Here is a 15,959-nt window from a genome sequence, read left to right as displayed (position 1 = left end):
GATCACATCCATCTTGTGCTTCTCCATTGTTCTCTTAGTGATACACATTTTTGATTCTTTGTGGATGAAAATATTCTATGATTTACAGCCCCATTAGAATGTCTTAGGGTCCTAGATCTAGAGTTGGAAGGGACATGAGAAAGTATCTAGTCTAACCCCCTTATTTACAGGTGAGGAAACTGGGACTCAAGGAGATTAAATGACTTCCTTGAAGTCACATAAGATCATAAAAAAATGGGATTTGAATCCAGGTCCTTGAACCCCAGCACAGTATTATATTTCTAATTAGTACAGTATTTTGTTTCCTTTCTGTATTAAAAAGATAGACCTTGGTTTCTGGGGAAAATTTAGGTTTATTAAAGGAACTTTACAGTTTCCTGAAGATAAACCAATCTTCCCAAGAATTGTAAAACATAATGTAAGGTAAGATGAGGTTTTCCTCATTGTGTTGCTGATCCTGTAGATCCATAAATGATTTGCTTAGATCCTATAATTGCACTATTTTTTGAACATGGAGAAAACTTTTCATGTTTGTCTTGACAGTTAGCTAGACCACTTAGTCACCTCAGTTTAATATAGTTCAACCACATAACCAAGAACCAGTTTTTCCATTTTGTCATGAGGACAAGTTACAGTGAACTTAGTTGACTGTATTTTGTGCCCCAGAGACCGATATATTTCCAGTTGTATCTATTAGGGGTCTTAAGAAGTTAGGAAAATTAGCTTATTTTCCCATATCTGTGGCAGAGCCTCTAGTGGGCAGGTGGTATGCATATTGGTGGTGATATGGACATAAAGTATGTATTTTATTTTATTTTTGATTTTTTTTTGGAGGGTATTTGGGGTTAAATTACTTGCCTAAGGTCACATGGCTAGTTTTTGGGTTAAGTGTTAAGTGTCTAAGGCTGGATTTGAACTCAGGTCCTCCTGACTCCAGGGCTGGTGCTGTATTCACTGTGCCACCTAGCTGCCCCCTATAAATTGTGAATTTTAAAATGCTCAAGAGGGCTTTTGCATCTTTGTAATAATTTTCAGAATGAGAACAGATTTTTGTGTCAAAATGATAACACTCCATCTTTGTTTTGGTGCAGAGTTGCCACAAAAATACTCCTAAATTTTCAATCAATGTTAATGTAAATTTAGCAAATAGAAATAAGGTTTCACACCTTTGAAAAGGGACAGGGTCAAAGGAGAAAATAGAACAAATGGGAGGCGAGATAGGATGAAAGGAAATATAGTTAGTCTTTCACAGCATGATTATTATGGAATTGTATTGCATAACTACACATGTTTAACCTATATTGAATTGCTTGTTTTCTGAGTGAGGGTGGGTGGGGAGGGAAGAATGGAGAGAATTTGGAACTCAATTTTAAAAACAAATGTTAAAAATTGTTTTTACATGCAGCTTGGAAATAAGATATACAGGCAGTGAGGTATAGAAATCTATCTTGCCCCACAAAAAAAAGTAAGGGGGGATGGAGATAAGAGGGGGGAGGTGGGATGATAGAAGGGAGGGCAGACTGGGAGAAGGGGTAATGAGAATGCACACCATCTGGGGGGGAGGGGAGAGATGAGGAGAAAATTTGGCACTCAAAATCTTGTGGAAATGAATGTTGAAAATTAAAAAGAAATAAATTAATTAAAAAAAGAAATATGGTTTCAAATGTAATTTAGTAAGGAGAGCGAACCAGATAGATCAGTTTTTAAGACTGTGAATTTTATGAACAAAGATCACTTTTTTTTTTAATCGGAAGTTAGCATTAAGTTTATGAGCAAAAGACTCCAAGACGCAAAGTTGTCCTCAGGTTTTATCCATGGTCTGGACATTTGATCATTCTGTAGTACTGCTGTGTTGGTATAAGTATGTCCTGAGATCTTGAGATAAAGATGAGACTTGAAGAGAAGGCCAGCAATCACAAAATGCTTTATACTGGGCCATTCCATCCTAGACAGTATCCTTCATTCATTTTCTTTTCAGTTTGAAGGCTGAGTGGCTTTACAGTCAAGGCAAGGGAAGATCATACCGACCTGGTCAACACATTCAGCTCGTCCAGTATCTGGCAACTGTTTGTCCTCTTACTTCTACTCTGGGCCTTCAAACTGCAGAGGATGCCAAACTGGAGAAGATACTGAGTAAACAGAGGTGAGCATGTCAAATATGTAGCAGCTGATGGATTCCAAAGGAAAAAGCATTCTCAGCTCAGCCATCAAATGGTGTTAGTAGTTCTAATTCCAGCATATGGTGAAGGTGTTCTCAGCACAGTGTCTAACACATAATAGATGTTTAATAAATGCTTATTTACTGATGCCGACAAGAAGTGTTGTACCTTCCATTACTGAGCACTCAGAACTCCTTGTTACTGTTGGGGATATGGAAGTAGAGACACCATAGTAGAGACATATGGTCCATCCATAAAACTTAGGATTCCATTGCCTTTCATTGCTGATGAGGAAGAGGTAGTGGTAGGCAGAGAGTGAAAGGGAGCTACATATATACATGCTATGTATATATAGTATTGTTTACTATATATAGTATTATTTACCTAATTAATGTTCCCAAATGTGAATTTAAATACTTGCTTATGAAGACAACAGAAAACATTTAGTTGTATCATATGTAGAGATTAGGTTGTTGCTGGGTAAAACTTTAAAGGGTTTTGTGTATCTAAGTACCATGTGGAGAATTATTTCTAAACTTTATTTTTTGGTTCTCCAAGACAAGGCTTTGAAATTTGGGAGGTGGTACATCTGGGAAGCTACCTGATCTGAAACAATGAACTGCCACATGAGGTAAACTGTAATTTAAAATCAATATGTTACTGGTTTTTAGGCTTCACCAGAGGCAGCTGATGTGTCAAAACCAAAATGAAGAATCTTCATCTTCAGCTGCTAGTGAAACAGAGGTCACCCTTGCACCTGAGCACTCAGGTCCAGCTCCAGGTGATCAAATAGTCCTGGAAAGTGGTAAGATTCCCATGTGCTTCTGTGAAGGGTGCCTTTGGTATACCTAATACATATACATATGTTTGGTTTTTATTAGAGCTTTGGTTTTAAAGTGTAGATCAAGCTTTTCTATTTTTAAATCGTTCTAAAATTTTTGTTGATAGCTTTTGTTTTTATGTCATCTTGATTTCCAAAACTATCTCTCTCATTCCTTTTGCCCAGTAAACTGTCCCTTGTAATAAAGTATAAGAAAGTGAAGGAAAAAATGCCAGTTCAACAAAACTAACCAATTTTTCTGGAGGGGCTACAGGAGAACAGGCTCATTAAAATGCACTGTTGATGGAGCTATGAATAAGTCTAGCCATTCTGGAAAGCAGTTTGGAGCTGTGTTCCAAAAGTTACTAAACTGCATAGCCTTTAACCCAATGATGCTATTATTAAGCCTATACCTCAAAGAGATCAAAGGCAGGGAAGGACCCATGTGTACAAAAATATTTATTGCACTTCTTTTTGTAGTTGTTGTTGCAAAAAAATGACACTAAGGGAGTGTTCATCAGTTGGAGAATAGCAAACAAATGATGGCATATGAATGTAATGTACTGTTGTGCCATAAGAAATAATAAAAGTGAGCATTTCAATGAAACCTGAGAAGATTTGTGTGAACTGATTTGGAGTAAAGTGAACAGAACAAGTAGAACAATTTATGCAGTTAACAACACTGAAAAGTAAATTTGAAAGCCTTAGCCTTCTGATTAATGCAGTGATTGACTATGATTTGAGAGGACCAGTGTTGAATCATACTAATCACTTCTTGACAGAGAAATAATGGACTCAGAATGAAACAGATAGTTTTTGGACATGGCCAATGTTGTAATCTGTTTTTCTTGATAGGCATATTTGTTACATATTTCTCACAGCTCCAAGAATCCATGAATGTGGCCAACCTTCCACAGTCATTCTAACACTGGCTGTTCTTGTTTTTTGTTATTTTTGTTAATTTTCTGGGTATAAGGTGAAATTTCAGAGTTCTTTGATTTTTATTTCGCTTATTGGTGATTTGGAATGATTCTATTTATGACTGATTATTTTTTGCAATACGTTTAAGAACTGTTTGTTCTTTTGGTTTAAATTATTTAAAATTTTTTTTATAGCATTATTGTTTTGGAATAAGAAAATAACACCCTGTTTATATGGTCTGATGGCTCTTATTAAGAACTGTGAAATCACTGGATTTTTAGAAAACATGGTTTGGGATTTGGGGAAAATTGTGGGGAATCACTGTTATTTGCTTGCTTATTTTTTTTAGATACTTGATATTAATGCAGAATTTGTAGGCAAAAATAGACGATTCAAATTCTTAGTAATTCATGTGAAACTATCTTTATTTCTTCTAGAACCTGTCATTCAAGTAAATTCTTGGGTTGGGGCAAGTGCCCACGAGGATCACTTATATGCTGTTAAGAGTAACCTGACAACTTCAGTACAGACGGCAAGATTTTCTCGAAATGACCTACACCTGGAAGACATACAGACAGATGAAGATAAGCTGAACTGTAGTCTTCTCTCTTCAGAGTCTACTTTTATGCCTGTTGCCTCAGGATTATCCCCAGTATCTCCTACTATTGAGCTGAGATTGCATGGTATAAACTTGGACCTGGAAGATGATGGCACTATAATTGAATCACTGAAAGAAATGAAAAAACAGGATGTGGACAAGGAAGTAGAAAAGGCTTTGTGGCTTTCAAAAGAGAGTTCTATTAAACCAGCAAATGGTGAGGGAAACCTAGAGACTAGTGACAGAGATGGAATATTGCTCCGCCCCGAGCTGGCCGCAGCAAGTGATGTCTCTAGAGATGGTGTTACTCACTCCCCCACAGACTTTCCTGGGACAGGTGGATTCAGGCTTTCTGGTGTACACCTTGTTAATGAGGGCGCATTGTCTCAAATCATTTCTGAAAAAGTTCCCTGCAGGCTTTTCCCTGAAGGATCTGTTGCTTTGGACAAAGATTCTACTGTATTTCAAAGAATGAATGATGCAGCCACCAAGCTCCAGGCCTGTTGGAGGGGATTTTACATCAGGAACTACCACCCTCAAGCCAAAGAAGTACGCTATGAAATCCGGCTGAGGAGGATGCAAGAGCACATTGTTTGCCTAACAGATGAAATGAAGAGGTGGGTTGAGAGTTCTATTTCTGGTGGCACCTGTTTTGTGAATAGAGGACTTACTTTGTCTTGGAAGTTTGAGTTATCACTTTGTGTATGGGATACAGATAAATATCTGGCATGCTATGCACAACAAGATTTTCTGTTTGGAAATCTCCACTTAGGTCTTCCTCTGATGCCTTTTTGTCGTATGGAGATAACCTGGGCCCTTGAGGGCTGTGTCCCTGGAATGTGTGTTTTGTCATGCTGGAAAGACTTTGAATGTGGGCCAGCCCCCGGCAGTGTGTTTGTAACCAAAGCTAGCCTGCATAAGTCTGAACACGCTCATTACCAGTTTGGCTACAGGGGCATACGTTTCTCAACTGGAGCAACTCATGAAGGCCTGTAACCAAGGCATAGTAGTAGGACTTGTGATCTGTGGCAAGAGAGAGTGAAATTTCACACAAACGAAATTACATATCCTTGAAAGTTAAAGTGTATTTGTTTCTGGACATGAAAAAGAACTGTAAGGGCGAGAAAACACTATTTTTATTTTTTTGAGAAAACACTATTTCAAAGGGACAAGAGTCAGTTGTTCAACAAATATTTATTAAGTGCCTACTATGTATCAGGTACTTGCAAGTGCTGAGGAATGAAATTGTTCTTTTACTCAAGGAACTTGTGTTTTCTTAGATTCTGGATGAAGAGATGGAACTAAAATTAGTACGTAGCGTAAGGCTTATAGAGAGAAACAGCAGGAAGCCAGAAGATGCTATAATTTTTCAGAAAATAAATATGATTATTGGTTGAATTGGCTTCTGTAGTAATGCTAACAATAATAATGTCACATTTTAATAGACTCTTAAAGTTTGCAGAGCCCTTTCTTAAGTTTCATAATTCACATGATCCATTTATTTTATCAGACAAAACAGTTAAAATTTCATAGGTTTATGTCGAATAATAATGATACATATTAAGGTGACCTAACTTAAAATGTAAATGCATCAATTCTTTGTAGTTAGAGAATTCATCGAGTATATTACACTCACCTGGGGTCATGAGTGAACTATACCAAAATAAATATAAAAAGGTAGATTAAAATTATTGGGTATGTTAAAGTTTCTAATATATCCCTATTTATTTTTATAACGCTGAACTGGGAAACCTGTTAGTGATCTTTCATTAACTTTATTCTCTTAAAAAAAATCTGTTAGGAATTAATTTTGTTTTGATACCAGTCAATTCCCACAAAACAAACCCCTGATTCTTTCCCATTGTGAATGACAGTCTACTTTTCATTAACTTTAAAGAGGTTAAATTTAAAACTATCTCTGTATCTGTCTATCTCTTTATCTCTCTGTCTATCATTGTTCAGCATCCATTAATTAGGACAGAATAATACTAAATTACTACTTTAGAATCAGTTTCTCACAAGCATAGTTAACATTATTTAGGACTTTGTTTTATGCATGATATTCTGGTTGTTATTGTTACTGTGATTGTGTTACCATTCTGCACAGTGAGTGCTATGTAAAAGTGAGTAAGATCTTTATTTATTAGTTGTGATATTAATTGATATTTACTAGGAGTTCACATAACTATTTTACTTCCATTTAAGATTTTCATTTAAGATGAGATACAGAAGTAAAAAGATCATTACTGGACTGTTGGAAAATTAATCTCCTGAAACTTTATATATTGGTTGTGCTAACCATAAGTTCATAGTTCTGCCTTCTGTCAGTAATCTGAACATTTTTAATTGCAGATTGAAAAAAGAAAGAGATGAAGAACATATTCAAAAGCTTGTGCAAGAAGAGGTTGTCAGATTCCTTTGGAACCAGGTAAATTCCGTTCGACTGATTTAACTCTTTGTGTAAACAGAAGATACATTTCTTTTTTTTTTTTTTTTTTGAGGGGGGAAGACAAGGCAATTGGTAAGGTGTGTCAAGTGTCTAAGGTCGGATTTGAACTCAGGTCCTCCTGATTCCAGGGCCCGTGCTTTATTCACTGTGCCACCTAGCTGCCCCAAAAGATACATTTCCAAGGGAAGAAGGACTAAGTCTGTACACCCTGGCACCCTACCTACCCTTTGTAAAGATTAAGGATAGCAAGTGTGTGAATTGCCATTTATTTTCCTATGTGGGAGTAGCAGATTTATTGGGTGACATTTTAGTTTTATTTTAAATGAAAAAAATTTCATTTTCTGAGTAATGTGAGAAAATGAAGGAAAAATTCAAAGGAGAAAGAAAATGGCTAATAGAGTTTCTATGAAAACATACCATTAGTCAGAACAGTATTGCAGGGGTAAGGTTTGATTACAATTTATTAATGACTTTTATTTCAAACTTCAGGCCCACATCCTTAGACTTTTTTGCCTTGCACTCAGGACACTCTGAGTTGGGTGCCATCGAGCCTGTTTTTATTTCATATTGCTCTTATCCCTCCTATTCTGTGCTCCAGGCAAAAAAACTTTGCTTTCTATCCTTTGAACACTTTTCTGTTTTTGGCTTTTGCTTACACTAATTCATATCCATCCTTTTAAGTTCAAACTATTAAGTTTGATTAAGTTAATACTGGCTTCTCCACCGAAGCCTCTTGAACCACTGTCACAGCCCCTATCTTTCCCTTCCCCTTGTCTATAATGACCCTGCCTTGTAGAGCTCATGTTTTACTTTGTTTTCTAGCTTTCCTTTTCACTTGCCATATAATCGTGTGTAGTGTCAGCATCCCTGTTTGTGTCTTCTCTCTCTACTAGACTGTAAGTTTTATGAAGTACTTTATTTGAATTTTGTGCAATCTCTAGTGTCTAGCATGGGTGTTATGTATATAACAGATATTTTTTCCCTGTTGGATGAATGAATGTTAAAATGACATTGGTTAGGGTAGTAATTGCTTGGGACCAAATAGGCACTTGATAAATATTTGTTGACTGAGGGACTGACTGGTAGGTAGAATATTCTTATAAGGAAAACATATCATACCTTTCCAGAAATAGCAACAACCAAATTTAAGGGATTTTTATATCTACTTTGTCGGACACTGTTTAATTTACATTTGACCATGAGTTGAGTTTTTTTAAAGTGTAAAGCCTTTTTTAAAGGCTACATGATTGTATATCTTGAGAAATATAGCATAAGCTGCTTTGTCAAGTGAATACAGTTTGATTCTTATTTACAGGACACCATCTGAATTATTTTCTATCCTGAAATTGTACTGTGTCAGATACTGCTTGATGAACTCTGGTTGATCATCCAAGGCTTGGAATCTATTTTGTGATGTTATTTGTAGGAGGAATTCGACCTATGAGCTTTTTAGAGTCTTCATATGATTTGAGTCCAGTAGCCATGAACTGGGAGTTACTGAGATATTTTCAGAGAATTCATCATTGATTTACATTTAAGAAACTCTTTTGCCTGCCTGTACATTCAAATCATGGTTATAGTTGTGTATATTATATAGTATTTTCTGCTTTCATATTCACTGGATTTAATCTGTCATATTTAATAGCTTTGTCTTCTACTTAGAAAAGGTATATAGCGTGTTTCACATAGAAAGATAATACTAATGACCCACTGTTCCATTGAATTATTTTTCTACTTGGTTCATCCCTGTTCTCTCACCCAATTCTCTTTGGGATCAAGGTACTCGTACTGTGACTGAAAGTTGGAGTATGTTCTGCAGTCATTAAACATGGCAGATAAGGCCCTCAGATGCACTGAGTTCACCACTTGGATTTCATTAGTAACTGGGCTAACTACTAGAAAAACAACTTAAGTGCATGCCCTACTGATGATGGTTTATGTTTGTGTTTTAAAGTCCACTGCGTAATTATGAGCCTCTTATTCCATAATGAGACTTCATTCTGTGGTTTGCAGGTGAGATCTCTACAAGATTGGCAGCAGGCAGTGAACCAGCACCTCAGTTCTGCCTCTCAGTCTAGTGCTCCCATCTCCAGTACCCTGTTGTCCTCCCAGTCTTCTCCATTATTTATCTCGAGTCAGGAGCCCTCTTCAGCCAGTGCTTCTGACTGGTTTATTTCGGATACTGAAGCTTCCCAGGAGAAAGTCTTACCTGAATTCCCAGACTCTGGCTTTCACTCCTCCCTCGCAGAACAAGTTCACTTGCAGTATTCCTTTGATTCTGAAAAGAGTTCCATGGGAGGGAGTGATAGTTCTTTAATGGGGAATTCCTTAGAAACAGTTAGATATTTCCAAGATACAGATACAGGGGATGCCAGTGAAGAGCCCAATGAATGGAACAAAGACAGCTCTAATAATGAACAGGATAGGACTCTTCTCGAACAGTATTTAACTTCAGTACAGCAGCTAGAAGATGCTGATGACAGGACCAGTCTTGAGGATGCCGTAGAAGATTGTAGCCTTCAAATTACTTCGGCCCCAAGAAGTTCATGTTCCTTGTCTGACTCAGCTGCTGTTGCTAATATAGCTGATAACAACGCTGCTCCTTTGCAAGATGACACCACTCAGACACCAGACACTTGTAAATCAAATGCAGAAGTTCAAGGTCATCAATCAGAATGTGACTCTGCATTACAGGTGCTGCCCATTGGTATTGCTGTGTAAGTGTATCTGGTGCCGTGGAAAACTGAGGAATTATTTAATTCTTCCTAATTTTCACTTGTTCTTATGTTTTCTTTCAGGTGCGTTTTTTAGGGAAAAAAATTCATAATTCATATAGGATTTGTATTTTCATCTCTTGTTTTCCAGATTTCAAATGTCATACTGAGGCTTCATTTTGACAGCATTTTGCTAATCTCATAGGTTCACATACTCAGCAATACGATGCAGAGTAGTATTTATATTGAAAGCTATATGCACTTTATTTCTTAATAATTCAAATGTTTCAGTGTGTTTCAATGTGAAATGTGCTAAGATTATGTTTTCCTCCAAAGAGAGTTAAAATAAAGCATCTTCAGATTTAGGACATTTCATCTAAATGGTTGTTGCATCATTTTAGAGAACTTCTGTTCTTTTTTGTTAATGTAGAAAATAATTATGTAATACATTCTATATAAAAAGAAATCCAATGCAATGAACCAGTTATGTACAGGACAGTGAATTGTTGAGAGGGGAACAAAAACTGACTGCTTCATCTTCTGATGCAGCAGGAAGGTTCTAGCCTTGCTTTGTTTTTTCTCCTTTTGAGTCAGGGAAATATCTTTGCAAGCATTTCCAGTAGGACACAATGAAACTACAGAAATTTTTCTGTAAAGATGATTAATTGCCTTAAGAAACAGATCTTTAATGAATATCAAAATATCTTTAAAATCACAGGATCTTCAACAGTGAAGTGTTTCATCCAGCCCTGTAACTTGGCTTACTTAAAGGAAGCAATAATAGAAACCCTTTTCTCAGATGGGAGAAAGCAAGCACAAAGATCATTCCATTTGTTAATAATACCACTGTGTGTGTTCTTATTCTTTGATTTAAAAAACTACTGGAATGAGGTTTATTTTTATTTGTAAGCACTCTTGACATGTTTCCCAATTGTGTACCTTTTCAATATTTTAAATAACAGTTCCTATTTATATGCCCTTTACAACGCACTTTTCTCACATTAACCCCAATTTTAATTTTTTGTCCCCAACATAGTGCCTTGCATGTAGTAAGGACTTAGTAAATGCTGATTGGATTTGGAGATAGCCATTTTATTTTGTTTTGTTTGTAAATACTTGATTAATATCTCTGTCACTTCATTCTTTCTCCCTTACCCCCAGCATAACTCTTTCCTGTAACAAAGAAGTATAGCCAAATCAGCATGTCAGCCATACCTGGGAACGTGCTTTGTTCTGCACTTATTGCTCGTCTGAGAAGCTTGAAGCATGCTTCATACTTAATCCTCTGAAGTCATAAGTGATCTCTACATTTATCAGAATTCTGACATCTTTCAAATTGTATTCACTTTACAGATAAATTTTTTTGTGAAATCTGTTTTTTTTTTTTTAATGATTTACCCAGGGTCACACGGCTAGTAAATTATGAGAGCTGGGACCCAAACCTAGGTATTCTGACTCTAGATATTTCCTTTTTTACCATTATACCATACTGCTTCACCTCTATTTAAACAGGATATATTCTCCCCCTTTTTTGAGGGATGGGGGAGGAATTAGTACTTAGATTTGACTATGGATGTCAATAGAAAGCCCATATACTGTCACCTTTTTAATTCTGCTCTTAGGTAAGGCATGTACGGACTTGAAGATATATATTGATTGAAAAACTTGAGCTGCCCTCCCCTGCCCTGCCCCTTTTTTATTTTTAGGGAAATATTTCTCACAGCTTTAAAAAAAAGTCTCACATTTTGGAGAGAAATTAGTAGTGGTGGTTGAGGGAAACCATCTCTTTTGCCCTTAAGGTTAAAAAAAAATTCCCCAAATGTACAAAGAAAATATTTCAAGTCATCAAAAGTAGATCTGTAAACCAAAACATGCATAATCTAACTTTGGGGAAATGTTTTGATTGTTGGAAAGTCATCAAAAAACATTCTAATATCTTTTAACCACAAGCATATAGAATCATGGTATCTATGGAATATTAGAGTTGTCATTCAATTCCATTTAACAACCATTTTTAAAGCATCTACTAATATGTGTAAGGCCCTAGTAGTACAAAACCCAAAATGAGACAATTCCCACTCTCACTCTCAAGTTTACATTCTTTTAGGAGATTTTATGTGCACAAGTAAATTAATACAAAGTATATAAACAGTAATTTCAGGAGGAAGAGAGTACTAAACTGTTCTAGAGATTATAATTTCTAATCAGATTCCTAGGATTACAGCAATTTAGAACATTCAAATAGTCTGAGACTTTAGTTAAAAGTCGAAGACCTATTTGTCATTCCCTGTAACTCACTGGGAATCCATTCTCTAGAGTTATGTAAAATAAACACTGAAACCTTCCAGAATTCAGTTAACATTGATAGTATTTATGCTGGAATTATTTTTTCTGTGTTCATAAATAAGTAGCACTCAAGTTGTGAATTCTAATGGATCCAGAATGTTTTTGCCAAGGACAATTTCCATCTGCTTTCTTTGGCTAGCTAATCCTAGAGTGAACACAGTAGTGATATGTTTCTAGGTGTTAAGTGGGCTTATTACATTGTGTTTTACCCCCTCTAGTGATAACATGTCTTGTTGGTCTCTTGTTAAACAATAATTGAAGGATTTTTCAGGCTTTGGATGATGCTAATTGTTTTTTTATGGATCATTTTAGATTTCTTCTTAAATGCACACTATTTTTCTATTTTTACAATTAAGTGCCTAATTTCCTACCAGGAATTAGACAGAGAAAAACCACCCTGTGTTGCCCTAGTGCCAAAGTTCTACTTCTCATAACATTAAAATTTTCTATAAAAGCTGCTAAAGTTTCCTACTTCAGTATTACCTAATCAGACATTAGCTTGCTCACACCTTTTTTCTTTTTCCTTTGTTAAGGTCATGTGTGCACTAACATTTAGCCGAATTATTTTCTTTCTTTTGATATGTGAATTTCATTACTCATAACTAACCTTCAAAAGAATTTAATTTCACGAAGATTTAGCAAAATGCCACATCAACTAATATTTCCATCTCTTTTTTACCTTTATTGAAGTTTTGAAGTACAAGAATATTAAGACATCCCTTCCTCTTCTTCTTTTGGACCTTTACAATTTATCTTGCATGTAGTTGAGATTAAAAGTAATTTAAAGTTAGAATGTAGGAAATGTGTGGACCAGGCTTAATATATCCCGAGGGGTTTAAAATAGTTAAAACTAATTTTTATTAAATTTTTGGTTTCAAAGTCACAGAGTATAATAGCAGATTGGATTAAGAGGCTATGGTAGTTTAGCAAGATTTGGTAGTTGGCAGAAAAGGATGGATATGGGAGTTAGTTCTTTGAGTACATTGGCCTTGTTCTAAAGTGTTTTTAGTCAAGGTGTAGGAGCAATTCAACAATATTGCTTCACTTCACTTAAAAATTTTTCCAGTCTGTAGGATTATACAGATTTAGTTCACTTCCATTAGAAACAATTACAAACAATGGAATTTGTTGAAATTTGGTTAAAAATTTTGATATAAAAATTTTGTACTTTACAGCAGTGAGTAGACAGTTTTGCTATGTTTATTTTTCTGTCTTTGAAAGGAAAACAGTTTTGCCATTGAAGGTGGAGAAGTCATTAAAAAAATAAAAACAACTAAATAAAGGACTGTGATTTTTTTTCAAAGAAACATAGTTGTATTAATTATGTGTTATAAAAATGAGTGGAAACTAAGTAAAAGTTTAGTAAAGGATTCTTTCTTCTGTACGTCAATGATCTGTAATTTCTTCAGTACAAATAGCTATTCCTACCAACTGAGACCTCTCCACGTCTTAGTAAACAGTTTCATAAGTTGCTGGGGCCAAAAAAATTTATACTTTGATGGTCTGCTCTCTGAACTTGACTGTTTTAGTCCTTAGTTAATATACATTGCTGGACCTGTGCTAGAAACTTTTCCAGCTTGGTTAAAGGCCTATTAGAGTTTATGGCTTAGATTTTGAGAACCCAGGGACATCCTGATACCATGATGAGATATAATTGTACCTTAATCAAAGAACTTCTGATAATAAAAAGTGACATGTTGTTAATCAGAATAAAGTTCTAGTGAATCTTTGAATTTGATCACTTCAGATCTCAAGGTTTATTGCGCCAACTAGGTGTGATAGTCCAAACTATCCTAATTACAGAAAGCACTTGTCAGGCTAGTCAACTAATACGTAAGCTAGTTTGATTTTGTATATTTGATTATAAAAAGCCTTATGCATGCTACAGGTAGAAATATAAATGATATATGACAAAGCTGTTCTTGTGAGTGTGCAGATAACTTTTTTCACTCTGATAATGTAGATACCACAGATCTTGCAAATTGTGATATATTAAAGGGGTTTGTGGGGAGGGATGGTATATTTGTTAAAATAACAAAAACAAAACCCTCTGTAGTGATGTGTTTTTGTGTGCTTAATTCTATCTTATTCCCATTTTTGTCAGTGTTTTCAGAAATTGGGCTCAATTGTCTAATTATTGGTGGTCCATTCTGATGATTTGTGTAGTTGTATTTACAGTACATTAAATACCACAGTGCTTTCGGATCAAGATGGGCAAGGACAGAAGTAATACTATCTAAAAAATGAAATGCTGTAAATATAGTGAAATGGATATGGTATAAAAATATAGGAGAAGGTATTCCTAGGAAGTGGATACAGCATGAAAAAGATTAGTGACCCATTCACAAACCAAGTTGAAAGATGGTTTACTTATTTAATATTTTTTATTTTGATGATTATATATCTAGTTGAAGTAAATTTGCTAAACCATGGTCCCTCCTCATAGTTACTTCTAGGAAAAGTTTATGACTACTTTGCCATGGAGTGAAACAGAAAATTTAATCAAAAAAACTTTATTTAAAGGTTCTCTGAGTTTTCTTTCCAAGATAGAACCTATCATGCCATATTAAAATTTCATAAATAGAGTAAATGATAGTAAAAAAAACAGCCTTGGAAAGTATCCATGTACTTAATTGTATTTTTTCCAAAAATGAGGTGCTTTTTAACCTTGCATACCATTCTGAATCCAATTCACTGAGTACATGGGGGAATCATGCAGTGGTGGCTTTGTTCATTTTACAGCTCCATTTCTTTGTTTATTGGGAGGAGTAATGTTTTATGTAGATAATAGACTTAAAAAATTAATTTGTGATTTATTTTTAGTTTTTTCTTCTAAAACCAGTAGAAAAAAATATGTGGTTAAAGTGATCACAGTGTATATATTTTTTGATGACTGCTGACTTTTAAAATTGTGCTTAAATATTTAGTTTGTATTTCTGAGGTTCTAATTTTAAATAAATTATTTGTATCTTTGCTTTAGACTTAATCTGACTTTTTTTTTAACTACTAGTAATAATTGTTCTTATTCATGATTCTCATGATTAAAGGATATATGTTGTTGTATTGTTTCAATCATGTCCAACCCTTCTTGACCCATTTGGGGGGTATTCTTGGCAAAGATACTGCAGTGGTTTGCCATTTCCTTCTCCAGCTTATTTCACAGATGAGGAAACGGAGACAAGCAGGGTTAAGTGACTTGCCCAGGGTCACACAACTAATAAATGTCAGAGGTTGGATTTGAATTCATGAAGATGAATCTTCTTGATTCCATGCTCAGTGTTCTATCCACTTTCTGCCCCAAAGAATATACACCATACAAACAAATTGTATGTATAGTATTGTACTGAGTTTTTTTTTTTTTTAATGTGATTCAGTATAGTGATAGAGCTCAGTGTTTACTGAGAAGTGGTCTGGCATATTGATACTTAACATTTTCTCAGATAACTGAAAAGTACATAGGAAATGACATGAATAATTATGTGTACTTGTAGAAGGAAAAGACACAGGTGTATAATAACTACATGTATTGATAAATATATTTGTGTTAATTGTATTAACAATACAATTAATACAAATAATTGTATTAACAATTTTAATCCACATTCTGTCCTTTTTATGAAGAATTCAAAGCACTTTCAAATACATCTTATTGTTTAAAAAATTTTTCCTGACAATCCTTTAGGTAGGGAAGGGTAATTAATCATTTTATAGGTTAGGAAACTTAGATACTGAGGGATCTGATTAATGTCAGTGAAGAATGTGATGTGGTAACCAAACAAGTGAATTTAATCTTAGGCTACATGAAGAGGGGCCTTGTTTTCAGGAGGGAGGAAGTGGTAGTTCCACAATATACTGCCCCGATCAGACCACATCTGAAGTGTTATGTATAGCTCTGGATGTCATGTTTTAGGGAAGGACATTGGTAAGTTGGAAACAATCTAGAGGAGTGTGG

General features: G+C 35.2%; 1 protein-coding gene across 2 annotated transcripts in view; it reads left to right on the top strand.

The window, feature by feature from the left end:
* CEP97 (centrosomal protein 97) overlaps nt 1-15,079 on the top strand; it is a 33,452-nt gene extending 18,373 nt beyond the window's left edge. For both annotated transcript variants that reach the window (XM_069065315.1, XM_069065316.1), the window contains exons 7-11: nt 1,979-2,143; nt 2,831-2,964; nt 4,338-5,115; nt 6,851-6,926; nt 8,961-15,079. In XM_069065315.1, coding sequence (XP_068921416.1) covers nt 1,979-2,143; nt 2,831-2,964; nt 4,338-5,115; nt 6,851-6,926; nt 8,961-9,668 — 1,861 coding nt within the window. In that variant the 3' untranslated portion in view covers nt 9,669-15,079. The remainder of the gene's footprint in view (nt 1-1,978; nt 2,144-2,830; nt 2,965-4,337; nt 5,116-6,850; nt 6,927-8,960) is intronic.
* Nucleotides 15,080-15,959: the final 880 nt, after the last annotated feature.

The sequence above is a fragment of the Petaurus breviceps genome, unplaced genomic scaffold (assembly GCF_028583685.1).
Source record: "Petaurus breviceps papuanus isolate PSGF00001 unplaced genomic scaffold, PetGlider_PUasm1.0 90683, whole genome shotgun sequence".
NCBI lineage: Eukaryota > Metazoa > Chordata > Mammalia > Diprotodontia > Petauridae > Petaurus > Petaurus breviceps.
Note: the sequence above shows the minus strand (reverse complement) of the source record. Positions and strands in the feature narration are given on the sequence as shown.